Source organism: Melitaea cinxia, chromosome 1 (assembly GCF_905220565.1).
Source record: "Melitaea cinxia chromosome 1, ilMelCinx1.1, whole genome shotgun sequence".
NCBI lineage: Eukaryota > Metazoa > Arthropoda > Insecta > Lepidoptera > Nymphalidae > Melitaea > Melitaea cinxia.
In genome coordinates, this window is record NC_059394.1 from 14286421 (window position 1) to 14304134 (window position 17714).

Consider the following 17714-nt stretch of genomic DNA (forward strand, 5'->3'; position numbering starts at 1 on the left):
AAATTCGTGGCATCTTCGTTTGTGATATTTCGCAGTTTATTAAAATTAATATTGTGTATTTTGTTATGATAGTAGTGGTAACTTGTACGAATAAATCGTGATAACTGTGACAAGATCGTGATATGAACTTCTTTAAAAATAGACATTTGTTTTTATTTTTTTAGATAGAAGAACTTAAACCGGGTGGTGCAAACATTCCAGTGACAGCCGAAAATAGAATAGAATATATACATCTTGTAGCTGATTACAAATTGAATAGGTAAGAACTTAATATTTTAGCACTAAATTTCATCTCGTTAATGGTACACCATTAACGAGATAGAATTTACCAGAGACATGCTGGAAACAATATATAGACTGGCCATAGTGTTACAATTAAAAATAAACAAAATATTACATTTGAATTTGGAATCAGTCATGTTTATATGATCGTTCATCGTGTTTTCTCATTTTCGCAGCAATACGTTGTTAAATATTTTGTTATATTAAAATGGAGTGGGGTGATAAAGAGAACCGAATTGCTGTGATTGTATAACACAAAGAAGGCATGAAAATTATGAAAGCGACAGCCGAAGGTTGCAAAAAAAGCAAAGATTAATTAAAAATTAAATTTATTATTATTAAATTATAATTAACTAGCTGACCTGGCGAACTTCGTATCACCTTATTTTTTCCTGAAATATAATAATAACATAATATATCAAAATAAAATATAGCCTATCTTTTAAGTTGGATCGAACTGCACATGGTGTGCGAATTTTATTATAATCGGTTAAGTGAATTAGGAGTCCATTGAGGACAAACATTGTGACACGAGATTTATATATATTACTAGCTGACCTGGCGAACTTCGTATCACCTTATTTTTTTCTGAAATATAATAATAACATAATATATCAAAATAAAATATAGCCTATCTTTTAAGTTGGATCAAACTGCACACGGTGTGCAAATTTGACTAAAATCGGTTAAGTAGTTTAGGAGTCCATTGAGGACAAACATTGTGACACGAGATTTATATATATTAAGACTAGACGTGACAATTGTTTGATGTGAGAAACAAGACTTAAAATTAAAGAAGCATCGTTCAGTTGGGGCATCGGGTTATGTGGCACATTTCGAAAAAGTTTCGCAACAAGATCCGGCTAAAGATTCGAGTCGTGGGAATGTTTCGGAGCAAATTCCGGTCAGTAAATCCTGGCGTAGAGCTTTTCGTAATATGAAGTCAAATACAATTTTTAAAACTTTTCATACGCTTGGTATGAGTCAAATGTTTGTGTACCGGGCTATTGATAGGTATAGTTCGCGTCATGTAAAAAGAACGCTGAAAGAAACTGGAGGGGGTGCGTTTGCGCATGGGTATACTCGCGCACAAAAGTACTACTGTTTTATTTTTTAATTAGGCTTTCACTCGCGGCTTCGTATAATGGTTATTGGTAGGTACATTAAAAAATACTAGAAATACCAGTGCGAATAATTCGGACTAAATAAGTATAATAATTATCGCTTTACAAAATTAGAATTTTTTTTCAAACAAAAGCAATAACAAACTTTTTAGTTATTGAAACGTCGTATTCAAAAATATTAATTATCTGTACTCTCGATATTCGTATCTTAATAGTTTTTATGTGCTTAAAATGATAAATTGATATTTTTTTTAGTGAAATAAATAGTAAATGGAATTTTACAAGTGTCCGTATGCTAATGTGTTGTGAAAGTGAGTGATAAATGCGGAAAAAACGTGATTTACGATTGAAAGTGGTTTGTTTACCAAATAAGACTGTTCCAAAAAATGGACAGTACGAAAAAGTTTTTTCAAGAGTTGGCAACACTGTAAATCGCCTTTGCGCATTTTGACAACTAGCGTTCTTTTTACATGACGCGAATTATATATTATAAATAATTTTTCTCACTTCTCTATGTAAAACTATTTCGTAATTTAAAACTTTTATGCGCGATAGTATTTTGAGTCGACGTCGAACTGTCCAACCAATAGCACACCGGCAAGCATGCTACACGTGATAAACACGGCCGCCCCCTACCCCATACCACCAAATAGACCGATAAATCGCTTCTGCGCAGCTTCAAGGCCAGTGTTCTTTTTACATGACGCGAACTATACTATGAAATCTCCTCTGTTTGTAACAGAAAAAGATGTGGCCGTCCACGTAGTCTTCGTACAAAAAAGGCGATCAAAGAAGTAATGAGTAAGGGAAATAATTCTAAGAAATCCTGTCCGAAAGTAAAAGATTTTATCTCGGGAAATGAAGAACCATGTAACCATGACTTAGGACTTGCAGCCTATAAGAGACGAACTGGTCATTTCTTAACTGATAATTTAAAAAAGAATAGGGTGGTAAAATCAAAACAAGTACTTAAGCGGTATGCAAAGGGAGAAGAAGCATTATAAGCTTCGAATAAGCTTTATACATATTTTAGTGGTTTTATATTAATGTATTAAACTAACACACTAGTAGTAAATAAATGTTACGTGCAATAGAAAAACGGATTTTTTCTTTGTAATAATAGGTATGTTATACATGCTCCTACATTTTGGCTAAAAATCGCACAAAATACAATTCCATGACACCTGTGATAAGTGATATAAGTCGAATTATAAGCGATATAACTCTTTTTTGACATGATTATCATCAGAAAATAATAACTTTTTTTTATCCAACTCACATTCTTCTATCTGTTATAGTTCTGGAAATAACTTTAGTCACAAGGGATATAATTGTTCAGGTAAATTATGTGACCAGTTATAACAAAAATAAATAATATATAAAGGGTTATATTTTTATCTTTTGTTTGAAACACATTGCGCTAACATTATCTATATCTATCTATATCTATAATATATATAAACGCGAAAGGTCATTCATCACGAAATCTCCGAAACTATAACACCCACAAACTTGAAATTTGGTAGGTAGGCTCCTTATAGGATGTAGACATCCGCTAAGAACGGATTTTACGAAACTCAACCCCTAAGGGGGTAAAATAGGGGTTGGAAGTTTGTATGAGAGTCCCATGTTTTTGAAGTAAGAGATTTGAAATTTAAAATGTATGCTCTAAAGATGGTGAGGAGGCGTTTAAATAATGTATCGTTAGAAATCAACCCCCTTTTGGGGTTAAAACGGGGGATGGTAGGTTGACTTAATCATCACGAAATCTCCGAAACTATAACACCTACAAACTTAAAATTTGGCAGATAGGTTCCTTATAGGACGTAGACGTCCGCTAAGAACGGATGTTACGAAATTCGACCCCTAAGGGGATAAAACGGGGGTTGGAAGTTTGTATGAAAGTCCTATGTTTTTGAAGTAAGAGACTTGAAATTTAAAATGTATGCTCTATAGATGGTGAGAAGGTATCTAAATTATGTGCCTTTAGAAATCAACCCCTTCTTGGGGTTAAAACGGGGGATGGTAGGTTGACTCGCTTATCACGAAATCTTCGAAACTGTAACAGACACAAACTTGAAATTTGACAGATTGTTTCTTTATAAAGTGTAGACATCTGTAAAGAACGGATTTTACGAAACTCGACCCCTAAGGGGGTAAAACGGGGGTTGGTAGTTTGTATGAAAGTCCTATGTTTTTGAAGTAAGATACTTGAAATTTAAAATGTATGCTCTACAGATGGTGAGAAGGTGTCTAAATAATGTATCTTTAGAAATCAACTCCCTTTTGGGGTTAAAACGGGGGATGGTAGGTTGACTCACTCATCATGAAATCTCCGCAACTAAAACAGCCACAAACTTGAAATCTGGCAGGTAGGTTCCTTATAGGGCGTAGACATCCGTTAATACCGAGTTTTATGAAACTCGACCCCTAAGGGGGTAAAACGGGAGTTGGAAGTTTGTATGAAAGTGCTATGTTTTTGAAGTAAGAGACTTTAAATTTAAAATGCATGCTCTATAAATGTTGAGAAGGTGTCCAAATATCTCTCTCAATATTATCTCAATCTATCTTTAGAAATCCACTCCCTTTTGGGGTTAAAACGGGTGATGGTAGGTTGACTCACTCATCACGGAATCTCCGAAACTATAACAGCCACAAACTTAAAGTTTGCAGGTAGGTTCCTTATAGGGCGTAGACATCTACTAAGAACTGATTTTATGAAACTCGACCCCTAAGGGGTTAAAAGTGGGGTTGAACGTTTGTATGAAAGTCCTATGTTTTTGAAGTAAGAGACTTGAAATTTAAAAGGTATGCTTTATAGATGGTGAGGAGGTGTCTAAATAATGTATCTTTAGAAATAACGTTCCTTTTGGGGTTAAAATGGGGAATGGTAAGTTAACTCACTCATCACGAAATCTCCGAAACTATAACACCTACAAACTTGAAATTTGGCAAGTAGGTTCCTTATAGGACGTAGATATTCGCTAAGAACTGATTTTACGAAACTCGACCCTTAAAGGGATAAAATGGGGGTTGGAAGTTCGTATCAAAATCCTATGTTTTGAAGTAATAGACTTGAAATTTAAAATGTATGCTCTATAGATGGTGAGGAGGGGTCCAAATAATGCATCGTAATCTATATATATATATAAAAGCAAGGTCACTGACTCACTCATCACAAGAACTCAAAAACCGCTGGATGGTCCATCCATCCAGGATGGACAAAGATTAAATTTGAAATTAGATTATAGTTAGTAGACGTCCGCTAAGAACGGATTTTGCGATATTCCACCGCTAAGGGGCTTTGATTGGGGTTGATAGTTTGTATGAAACATATACAGCAGCTATAAGTTCGTCTGATAGGTTATTTAAAAAAATAATTTGCGTTAACAATCTTAATAGTACATATCTTCATAACTATGCGAACGTAGTCGCGGGTAACAGTTGTAGTAACAGGTATTATAAAACAAAGTCCCCAGAAAAGTGTATGTGATCGATTCCCTCAAAATCTACTGAACGGATTTTTATGCGGTTTCACCAATGGAGAGAGGGCTTCAAGAGGAAGGTTTACGTAGGTTTTTTATTTTGATGATAGTTTCACTGGAGGGAAAACTTTGTGACACACTGATTTCAACGCGAGCGAAGCCGCGGGCACAGCTAGTTTTATACAAAGACAAGTAATAGCTGTAAAGTAATTTACAAGAATCATTTATCACACGTTTAGCACTTCATAAATTTGAAAAAGATACAACTCATAAGGTTTTTTTTTCGTAAATTACCTATGAAATGAAATATTTACAATTTAGATGAAAGAGAATTTTTACTCTTTTAAAGGAAGATACTCAACTTGAATAGCCCACTTAGTTCACGAACAAGAATATTTAAATAATTTTTGCTGTTCTGAAAAATGATGATTTTCGATTTGTACTCACTTGTTACAGGAGCTAAAGAATTGTTTTTTGTATTCCGTTAGAGGTAGATACCTAGGAGGTAGGACCTAGAACTAAACAATATTCATCACTTATGTACTACTTGTATCACTAGTGACAGTTACTATTTCACATTCTTTTATTTCATATTTATTTAAATGTGTTTTACAAATACCACCGACAATATCATCACCAAGTCCTACTCAACAGACGCTAGTATGATAGCCTAGTTATTGTAGGGCACAGCAGGAAATATCCTACTGAAAATCTGGACCAGCCCGAATTGGGAAGTACCTCGACCTTACAGATCACAGCTAATATTATTGCTCGCAAGTATTGTTGTGTTTCTGTGGGGAGTAAGGTGGTCAGCACTCCTAAGGGTGGGTGGAGGCTAGTGTGGTCATTGCGCTTGTAATGCTTCTGGTGTTGCGGGCGTCTATAGGTTACGGTAACCGCTAACTATCAAGTGGGCTGTTCGTACGTTTGAAAAAAAAGCCTAATAAATGTAACTGAGTATGTTTTTTTTGTAGACAAATAAGAGCTCAGTGCAACGCGTTCAAGCGCGGGCTTACGTCTGTGGTGAACGCGGAGTGGCTGCGGATGTTCTCCTGCAGGGAGTTGCAACTTTTGATATCGGGCGCTGAGGTGCCCATCGACCTCGATGACCTCAGGAGAAACACTCAATATGGAGGTACAAATCAGACCTTGATTGAACTTTAGTTACTTGAATGTAGATACAATATTTGAAGGACGTCTCCCAGGTGATGGTGTTTTAGAATTACTTCCTGATTATCTCTCTATATAGAGGACAAATAGATGTATTATGATGTGATTTACATTAACAATTAAACATTTACAAGAAGATTTCTCAATTTTATTCAGCTAACAATATTTTCTCTTTCTTTCTTAGTGTATTTCACACTAGGGTGGTAGGCAAGGCGGCTGGAATTTAGTGCCTCTAAAATTCCATATATTTCTCAAAAAAGGTTGTTTTGCACAATTAGGAAACATTTACAAGCAGAAAATATTTTTTAACCAGTTTATGTTATTCAACAAATACGATATTTAAACAAGGCCGGTTGACCAACGGCTGTATACTGAAATGGAAAACTTCAATCAGTACTGCATGATCACTATGTTTTTATATTGAAATTTCACATTTCTTAATCCCAGTCGAGCCGTGTATTAAATCAATGTATGTGATGAATCTGTGTAACTTATATTTTTACAATATGGTCCCCAGGGGGTTTCACGGCGAACCACCCAACGGTGCAGTGTTTCTGGAAGGTGGTGGAAAATTTTACCGACGATCAGCGCCGGCAGCTGCTCAAGTTTGTTACCAGTTGCTCGAGGCCGCCGCTTTTGGGTTTTAAGGTGAGGTCATACATCCGATCTAATGAGCTAAATGAGTGATAAGTAGGCATTTTTAAAGCTATTTATTAAATATTCTTTGACGATTAGCAGGAAAGTGGACATAGGGTGCCAATCAAACCACCAATTGCAAATTCATGCGACGTTTCGATCCTTTATTGGACCATCATCAGGCATCTATAAAATATAAAATCATTGAAGAAAGCTGTATACATAAACCAATCCACAACAACAAACAAACAAAAAGAAACCAAATCCTCAGTACCTTTACATACGGTAGTCAAAAGACATCTCCCCGTCAAAGTTCTTTAAGTAAGATTCTAAATTCCAAACATTATATACTATTTTTTAAGTTATATTCTAAACTTTGATCTCTAAATTTTGAAAATTTAAACTACAACATTTGAATTTATTAGGTAACAATATGCACACTTTTAAGTTATTAAGTTTTTAATTTTACAATTTCAAGGCATCAAATTCTCCGAACTTGACTATTGAACTGCATCTAAAACATCAATCATATATGTACACACAAATAACCATCAAAGACTGACAATATCTACATAACGATCAACAACCAACATTTTATATTACCTTTACATATGTTAATTAAATTTATAATTTTTTTCCTCCTATTTTGGTTCCTTTAATTTATATTATTTATACCCACATGTATTTTTCTTCAATTTTATATATTAATTTTTATTATTCATTATTTAAATTGTTAAGATTTACAAAATATTAGTCATTTCTTATCAAATTGTCATTAAAATTAAGTCATTTAAAATTGGCTAGTTAAAATTTACATTAATATTTCTATTTTGTAGTTATTGCTCTTTAAATTTACATTTTGTTCTCCAACCTCTTGTATTTTCATGTCTAAAACAATAAATTATACATAAGCCACAGCCGAACACGTTACATTGTACAAGAAACAAACTACCCACTACAAGTGTACTAAATACGGATTATGAACTATAATCATTATAATACAGGCTTTTACTTTTATTATAATGATTATAGTTCATAATCCGTATTTAGTACACTTGTAGTGGGTAGTTTGTTTCTTGTACAATGTAACGTGTTCGGCTGTGGCTTATGTATAATTTATTGTTTTAGACATGAAAATACAAGAGGTTGGAGAACAAAATGTAAATTTAAAGAGCAATAACTACAAAATAGAAATATTAATGTAAATTTTAACTAGCCAATTTTAAATGACTTAATTTTAATGACAATTTGATAAGAAATGACTAATATTTTGTAAATCTTAACAATTTAAATAATGAATAATAAAAATTAATATATAAAATTGAAGAAAAATACATGTGGGTATAAATAATATAAATTAAAGGAACCAAAATAGGAGGAAAAAAATTATAAATTTAATTAACATATGTAAAGGTAATATAAAATGTTGGTTGTTGATCGTTATGTAGATATTGTCAGTCTTTGATGGTTATTTGTGTGTACATATATGATTGATGTTTTAGATGCAGTTCAATAGTCAAGTTCGGAGAATTTGATGCCTTGAAATTGTAAAATTAAAAACTTAATAACTTAAAAGTGTGCATATTGTTACCTAATAAATTCAAATGTTGTAGTTTAAATTTTCAAAATTTAGAGATTAAAGTTTAGAATATAACTTAAAAAATAGTATATAATGTTTGGAATTTAGAATCTTACTTAAAGAACTTTGACGGGGAGATGTCTTTTGACTACCGTATGTAAAGGTACTGAGGATTTGGTTTCTTTTTGTTTGTTTGTTGTTGTGGATTGGTTTATGTATACAGCTTTCTTCAATGATTTTATATTTTATAGATGCCTGATGATGGTCCAATAAAGGATCGAAACGTCGCATGAATTTGCAATTGGTGGTTTGATTGGCACCCTATGTCCACTTTCCTGCTAATCGTCAAAGAATATTTATAATAAATGGACACAACGATAGATAATGACTATTTATTAAATGTTTTTGTAATGTTAGAGATAAAATAAATTCGAATTTACCTCATTTTATTTGAATTTATTGGATAGTAGCGAGTATTTTACTAACCAAACTCGCTTCTTGACTAAATTATTAGCCAATTTGTCACTTCTATTAGTATAAATATATGCTAATATAAGTGTATTCTTATATTATATTAGTATATATTTATTGTATACTAGCTGTGCCCGCGGCTTCGCCCGCGTTGAAATCAGTGTTTCACAAAGTTTTGCCGGCAAACTTCCAGTGAAACTTTCATCAAAATCGGCTTAGTCATTCCGTTAAGCTTCCTCTTGAAGCACTCTCTCCATTGGTAAAACCGCATGAAAATCCGTTCAGTAGATTTTGAGGGAATCGACCACACACGCTTTTGGGGACTTTGTTTTATAATACGTTAACTGCCCGCGACTACGTCCGCGTGGTTATAAAGATTACTATTAAGCTGCTTAACGCAAATTATTTTTTTATTTCAGCCACTTGAAATGCTTATCACTCTGAGTAACTTTTTCAAACGCACAATTTAGTATAATTTGATAGTTATTTTTATAAAACCCCTCTATACACCACATTTTTAGTTTTATTTTCAGGCTGCAATATAAATAGTCTTTCAGGCCAACTTATAGCGGCTGTATATGTTTCATACAAACTATCAACCCCAATTAAACCCCCTTAGCGGTGGAATATCGCAAAATCCGTTCTTAGCGGACATCTACTAACTATAATCTACCTCCCTGCCAAATTTCATGTTTGTCCATCTTGAATGGATGGAGGACCATCCAGTGGTTTTTGAGTTCTCGTGATGAGTGAGTCAGTGACCTTTCTCTTTTATATATATATATAGATTACGATGTATTAGTTGGACACTTCCTCACCATCTATAGAGCATACCTTTTAAATTTCAAGTCTCTTACTTCAAAAACATAGGACTTTCATACAAACTTCCAACCCCCGTTTTATCCCCTTAAGGGTTGAGTTTCGTAAAATCCGTTCTCAGCGGATGTTTACGCCCTATAAGGAACCTACTTGCCAAATTTCAAGTTTGTGCTGTTATAGATTCGGAGATTTCGTGATGATTGAGTCAACTTACCATACCCCGTTTTAACCCAAAAAGGGAGTTGATTTCTAAAGATGCATTATTTGAACACCTTCTCACTATATACAGAGCATACATTTTAAATTTCAAGTCTCTTCCTTCAAAAACATAGGACTTTCATACAAACTTCCAACCCCCGTTTTATCCCCTTAGGGGTCGAGTTTCGTAAAATCCGTTCTCAGCGGATGTTTACGCCCTATAAAGAACCTACTTGCCAAATTTCAAGTTTGTGCTGTTATAGGTTCGGAGATTTCGTGATGAGTGAGGCAACCTACCATCCCCCGTTTTAACCCCAAAAGGGAGTTGATTTCTAAAGATGCATTATTTGGACTCCTTTTCACCATCTATAGAGCATACATTTTAAATTTCAAGTCTCTTACGTCAAAAACATGGGACTCTCATACAAACTTCCAACCCCCATTTTACCCCCTTACGGGTTGAGTTTCGTAAAATCCGTTCTTAGCGGATGTTTACTTCCTATAAGAAGCCTACCTGCCAAATTTCAAGTTTGTAGGTGTTATAGTTTCGGAGATTTCGTGATGAATGACCTTTCGCGTTCATATATATTATAGATTAGTATATATTTATATTGTTATATAAGTGTATTATAATATATACTGATATTAACATATAACGTATGTATGGATATTATATTGTTTAATTAGCCCGTCGGCGAAGTTTGTAGTGACTGCTTTTTGCTCATGGGATTGTGGGTGCGGGTTCGATTCCCACTCCGAGTCTGGGTATAATATGTATATATTATATGTATATATATAATATACATTATTATAATTAGTATGTATTTGTATCGAAAAAAAAATGTATTATATTAGCTGTCACCTAAAACAAGCATTAATTTGTTTACCTTAGAAAAAGATGTGCGTATAGATGTTTACTTGTTAATGTTGCGGCGCCAGGACCTGCAGCCGCCGTTCTGCATCCAGTCGGCGGGCGCGGCGGACCGCCTGCCGTCGTCGTCCACCTGCATGAACCTGCTCAAGATCCCGGAGTACGGCGCCGAGGAGACGCTCGCCGAGAAGCTCCTCTACGCCATCCAGGCCGGAGCCGGCTTCGAGCTCAGTTAACTCCGCTCGCTGGACTTTTGTGAGGTACGTAGTCATTTTTATATGACGGTAGATTTTAAATGGTATATCATTCGCACCTTATTGAGAGATTACTACTTTCAGTGTTCTATAGAAATCGATCTATGATGTATTAAGCAGGCCCTGAAGATCAGTGACGTAGCGAGCTTGAGTGGACCCAAGGCACAATACCTTTTAAACGTCCCCTCGCTACGCCACAGGTCAAGGTATCGAATATGTAGTGTAATACATGATAACTGATTCTACGTTAGTTTTGAAACTTATGTAGTACTATTTAAAAAAAAGCAATGTCACAGAGGTTATCGAACACATGCTAGTGTAGTTGTCGAGTTGACTAACAAAAGCTCCATATTTATGTATTATTATTAAATTAAGACCGTGTGATTTCGAATATTTATAGTAAATTCTTGATAACGTCAGTCTGTAATGCGAACAAAATATTTTTATAAACGTTATGTTATGCTTAGATTGATCAGCAATAAAGACTTGATTCTAAGGGACACCGTTATTGTCATTTCGAAACTTCCGATACATAACACTGTGTAAGTCATCCGTTACCATAATGTCTGCAACGTCGCCAAAATATCCCGATATTTAGCGACAATTCAAAATGATAATCCCGGTAATTCCCGGAGAATTTAAAGTTCTGATACTTTGAAAAATATGTAATATCGAAAAAATTATGTGGTTTCATGGGACACCAGGTAGGAACAAAGTTCCTTCGGATAGTATAGAAGCAACACAATTTGAAAAAAAATTGGATTTTATATATATTTTCTAGTTCTTGATTTTTTTTAAATTTTGTTGATTGGTTTTTAATTAAGTACATAAAAAGTATTTAGGAAATTTAATATTTTAGAAAATAACAAATACCGTAAAATAAAATAAATCAAACAAAATAATAATAATAATAATAATAATAATTCAAATTATTAAGTGAAATAAAAAAACATGTCTTTATTTATTTTTGTCGACAGTAAAAAATTACATAAATAATTTAAAAACAGGTTACTAGTAATATTTTAGTTTTACAAACTTCATATTACACAGTCGTGTGACTGATATTACTTCACTTCCGTTATATATTTTTCTTACGGTTTTAGTATTACATTTTTTTCAGTTCGCTCGCCCAGCCAAACATCAAGCCTGCCGTAAGAAACTTCGTTCCAATATAGAAATAAAAACTTTTGCGAAGATTATTTTGCTAATATCAAATTGTCAGTACTGGTAATGTGCTACTAACTTTAAGAAACAATATTAAAGTTGTTTTTTTTTAATATTTTTCGTTTTTTTTTCTTATTAACAATTATCAACAACGTGTAAATGTCAAATATCGTGTGATATGTTGTAGCGCAATCTCTACCATCTTTTTCTACATGTTAAATGTTGTATAAAAAAATTATTCAAAAGAAAAATTTAGGAATTACATTTTTCCACAATTTAACCAAGGACAACATTCAAAAGTAAAGTATCTATATTCCGTTTTTTTGGAAGAGTCTTATTTGGTAAACAAACCCCTGTCAATCATAATTCACGTTTTTTCCGCGTTTATCACTCACTTTCACAACACATTAGTTTACGGACATTTGTAAAACTCCATTGAAGTACTATTTATTTCACCTAAAACAAATATAAATTTATCATTTTAAACACATAAAAACAACTAAAATACGACTCCCGAGCGTACAGATAACTAATATTTTTGAATATGACATTTCAGTATATTTTTTTAAAAGGCAAATAGGGATTTGGTCATAATATTTTTAGAGGCGAATGAGTATAAGTGAATGAACAACATGAGCGATAAAATAGGCCATGTTCTTTAACTATATTTTAAATTTTACGAATTATAACTTGTTAAATAATATTACCGTAAAGCGATTTGTTATTAATTTGTTTTTAACCGACTTCCAAAAAAGGAGGAGGTTCTCAATTCGACTGTATTTTTTTTTTTTTTTTTTTTTTTTTTTTTTTTTTTTATGTATGTTACATCAGAACTTTTGACCGTGTGGACCGATTTCGACAAATTTTGTTTTAATCGAAAGGTGGTGTGTGCCAATTGGTCCCATTTAAATTTATTTGAGATCTAACAACTACTTTTCGAGTTATATCTAATAATGCGTTTTTACTTGACGCTTTTTTCGTCGACCTACGTTGTATTATAGCGCATAACTTTCTACTGGATGTACCGATTTTGATAATTCTTTTTTTGTTGGAAAGGGGATATCCCTAGTTTGGTACCGTGATAAGGAAACCAGGATCTGATGATAGGATCCCAGAGAAATCGAGGGAAACTCTCAAAAATCCGTTATAACTTTTTACTGGGTGTACCGATTTTGATAATTTTTAATTTAATCGAAAGCTGATGTTTATCATATGGTCACTTATAAATTTTATCGAGATGTGATAACTACTTTTTGAGTAATCTTTGATAACGCGTAGTTGCTTGACTATTTTTTCGTCGATCTACGTTGTATTACTTGTCGATGTAATTGAAGTCGGTTTTTTTTCGTTTGCGAGCAAACACAATTATTTGTTATAAATTGTTTTTTTTTTTTTATGTTGAGTGCAAAAATAATCCTTACAAAATATTGCAAATGTCAATCTTTTATGGTAAAACATTGTAAAGGTTTTATTTTACATTATGAAAATTTCTGAATATCAATTTCACCCTGAATATTTTTAACGCTATCCCATATAATATTAAAGTATACCACATAGCAATGGCATAAAAGTTTACTATAGTTCACAGAAAAAAATTTGAGACTTTAGGATGAGACTTAGGATTACCCAATGAGAGCTTCGTGGAGAACAATGTTTATTAGTCCTTTTGTTTAGATGTTAGAGAGAGTGTGCCGCCGGCGCAAGGTTTTTTATTCATAGTAAATACAAATAATGTGACAATAATATTAATAGAGTCAACTTTTTTTTTCTTGACACAGGCGAAAATAGGACATTTTGTTGTAAATTTTATTTTTGACATCTTTTTTACCAACCATTTCACATAAACGAAATATTAATTTGTTGCCTTTTATGCTAGATGCTCGATTCATATTTATTTATTTTTTTGTAACTAATTCTTAGCAAAAATATTTAATATATTTTTTTTTATTAGGTATTGAAATAATTTTAGCAATTTGTTAGCGTTGAATATTTGAACTTTAAATGGATTTTATATTCGTCTATGGCTTATTAATATTGTTCATTCATTTGCTCTTTTACGAAAATTGCGCAGACGGAGGTCTGAAATTTCGCACACTTAGAGTTTATATAGAGAAAGAGTGCAGAATGCTAATATTTATCTAAAATTATGTTTACATGGGCAAAACACATGAGTTCACGTTATTTTTGGCGTAAACTTGTGGAGGCCTATGTCCAGCAGTGGACTGTATAGGCTGTAATGATGTAATGATGTTTACATTAAATCAATTAAAAAAAAAAACATTACATACGCTACCATGGATTTGAAACGCACACGTATATAAATATACTCTTTTGTTTATTATTACAGAAGTATACTCGTAGTCTTTGACAACAGAACCTTAATAAAGTTCACATTTATAATTTAAATGAATTATGGTTGTATTTCGACCACTGGGTGACCGACCACTACTAGTAAATACGTAACAGGATTTTTAATAAGAATAAATTTATAATTATTTTTAGGAATTTGCGTTAAATATGTTTGAAAGAAATCAAATTATTTCTAATCCTCAGTAGGTAACCTGTGGCAAATTTTCTCCAAAAACTTATAAGTTTAGAAATGAACATTTTTGAAAATTACGTTCTAAAGTACTAGTGAAGAGCGGCTCAAATAATTGTATTAAATTTGCTGTAGATATGGATTAAACTGAAGGCTTTCTCTTTAATACCTGTGCACCCTTAGGACGATGAAGCGATATAATAATTGTTATAAAATGTTTCATTAAGCGCATTTGTTAGACGGACAAATGAATGGTTCTCTAGCATATAAACTTATTTAATTTGAATGAATGAATTTATTGTACTATTAGCTATATTTTATTAGTAGACATTAAATTTAGTATCACAATGTAAACAGTAATTAAATTATCCATGTGATTCCTGTATATATAAATTGAATTTTGGTATCAAAAAAAAAAAAAAAATGTTGCCTTTTTACTTAATATTTTCTCAGTTACACAGCTCGTATCACAATGTGTACATGTAACTAATTTACATTGTTTAACTCTTTTTTATATATATATTTTTTAAAGAAAAAAGTGACTGTTATTTATGATCTCGTTTTTTTTTTACTATCCGTGTTTGCGGTTTTTTTTTTACTAAACGATTTTTAAATGATAGTTATCAAAAATTGTTTCAGGTTATTTGTGGAGAAAACAAATCAACCACAAGAGCAAGATTTGTGGTGTCTTCTACATATGGAGTTATTGTTTTTGTCGTCGTCGTCGATCGTTAATCTTAATGTGATAAAGTTAACTCTTTGAGGAGATGTAAATAAATGTTACCATCATTCGATGTATGTACATTTATTTATTTATAGAGACCACTGTATCTCAAATATATTGTAAAAATATTGTTTTTTCATTTTATACAAAAAAAAAAATACTCAAAAATGTTAAAAAATAGACGTTCAAGTTTATGTGGTGTTGTAAATAGATAATAGGTTGAATTGAAATAAAATTAGTTTTAAATTAAATGTGATGGGTATATTTTTTGAATATAAAAATATCGGTTTTCGTATGTACGTTATGAAACTTATCTTTACCTTATAATTGAAAGTGTCAAATAAAATATTAAAAACCGTATTAATTTGTTTTTATTGTAAAGTATAAAACGTTTTGTAAAGTATAATTCGTCTGTGATCCTATACAACGTACGTCGAGCGTTCACCTTTTGTACTAGCAATATAGCAATAAAAACATCAATTTAAGTCTTCTAAACTAATAAATTTAGTTTAATAAATAACACATCTAATAAGTAACCGTGAACTCGTCTGCGGGCTCATCAATAACGTGCATTAATAACGGCTTAGATGCATTCATCGTTTCAAATATGGCCGCCACTCGCCGCCACTCGCCGCCATTACGGTTTTGACAGTTGCAATCAATCAGCGCTGATGAATGAGGTCCACAAGGCGGATGCCCGTGTGCGGTAGCGCGCGCATGACCGACGCCAATTCCACAGATAACTTCGGACTACCCTCGCTACTGACTGCAATTTTCGGAGTAACACATTAATCATTTTGCAGATCGGTATATTTATAATTTGAAATGCCTCATCTCTATCAAACAACATTATTTTGTTTTATTATATAGATTGATAGAGTTATGCATTCGAGGTCGAAAAGTTCTTTAGCTTTTTTAGTTCGTCTCAACGATGTTGCAAAGATACCGATATACTTCTCTAAATGTAGATATACATATATGTATCGGCTGCTCTACTCGTTCTTATGTTTTAGACTCAACATATTTTAAGAACAAGGATATTACTTTAAGATTTGTGAACAATGAGTTTTATTGGTATCTATTAGAAAACAATACCCCAATATTTTTTTGCATATTGCTACTTGCACCTGCATTGTTGATTATTACCTCAAAATTATATAATGCTTTATAAGAGTAAACACTCGAGCTAAACTTTTTCATTATAAAGGCGTTAACTGTTACAAATAATCTGGGGAAATCATTTCTCAATTATTACAAGTTATTATAGATAATAATAGACTTATTCATGTAATTTTAAATAAACAGGCGGCCCTTTCATCAATTATCTTTAAGGGTTTATAATTTAAATTCCAGTTTCTCTTGATTTAGTTAACGCTTATTATTTTATCTATACAAAATAATTTGTAACATTTTTAAGTTTAGGTATTTTTAGTGCAATGTTTTTAATTTTTTTCTACACACGGGACTACTACACGAGGGAGGTACAAGCTGACAGTTTACAGTGTGAGTCAGGGCGGGCCACCGTACTCGCTTAGTCGATTTTATTCAAGACCAATGAAAGGATTAAACGATTGCTTGTCAGCTGTAATGTAAATCAAATGACTTCATCATAATAAATAGTATAAAAGTTGTTTAACTTAAGCCGTAAGGTAACCTCTACAAGTCTACAGTGATTGAATGCTCCCTTTAGAAAGGAATGACTGGTGCATTTAAGAAACGGAATCCTTCATTCTGTTGCAGTTTATGAGAGTTTTTGTGTTTTTATTATAAATATTTGTATGGAGTATTTTTATATCAGGATGTTTCAAGGTATTTATAGGATATATGTGTGTTTTTGAAAAGATAATTATTGGGGAACATAATTTGTCTATTACAGAAAAAAGTCTATCAAATAATAGTTTCTAAATATTAAATTTTAGTATTCTTCTAATGAATAGGATACGTCTAAAATATGGAAAGGCTTTATTATTTATGTTCTCTATATCATAGCATTAAATTTGTTCTAAAACACGCATATTTTTTTTCATATCGTTGTTCAATATTAAACACAAGAAAATAAAAGTGTGTTAATTTAGATTTGTAATCGGATTCAATCAAAAGGTCACTAGAACTCAAAAATGTACTATCATCTTATCAATAATGTATGAATAATTGAATAATAGATAAAATTAATAATTATCTACTGATGAGACTATTAAATACTAGCTGTGCTCGCGACCTCGTACGCGTGGAATAGTGACTTAACGTGTTCAACGTGATTCTTTAAATTGGCATAACTTATCTATTTATGAACTGATTGACATGAAACAAACACTAGATGTCAAGCTAAGCTTGCCACAATATATTAGTAAAAACCGAATCTAAATCGGATAAGCCGTTTCTGAGATTAGCGTGCACA

At 32.4% G+C, this 17714-nt stretch overlaps 1 protein-coding gene across 1 annotated transcript in view; it reads left to right on the forward strand.

Annotated features, from left to right (window-relative positions):
- Window positions 1-15676, forward strand: part of LOC123657462 (ubiquitin-protein ligase E3C) — a 38180-nt gene extending 22504 nt beyond the window's left edge. Inside the window, exons 17-21 of the mRNA XM_045593007.1 lie at window positions 165-259; window positions 5866-6026; window positions 6579-6709; window positions 10704-10895; window positions 15232-15676. Of these exons, the coding sequence (XP_045448963.1) occupies window positions 165-259; window positions 5866-6026; window positions 6579-6709; window positions 10704-10871 (555 nt within the window). The 3' untranslated portion in view covers window positions 10872-10895; window positions 15232-15676. The remainder of the gene's footprint in view (window positions 1-164; window positions 260-5865; window positions 6027-6578; window positions 6710-10703; window positions 10896-15231) is intronic.
- The last annotated feature ends 2038 nt before the right edge of the window (window positions 15677-17714 follow it).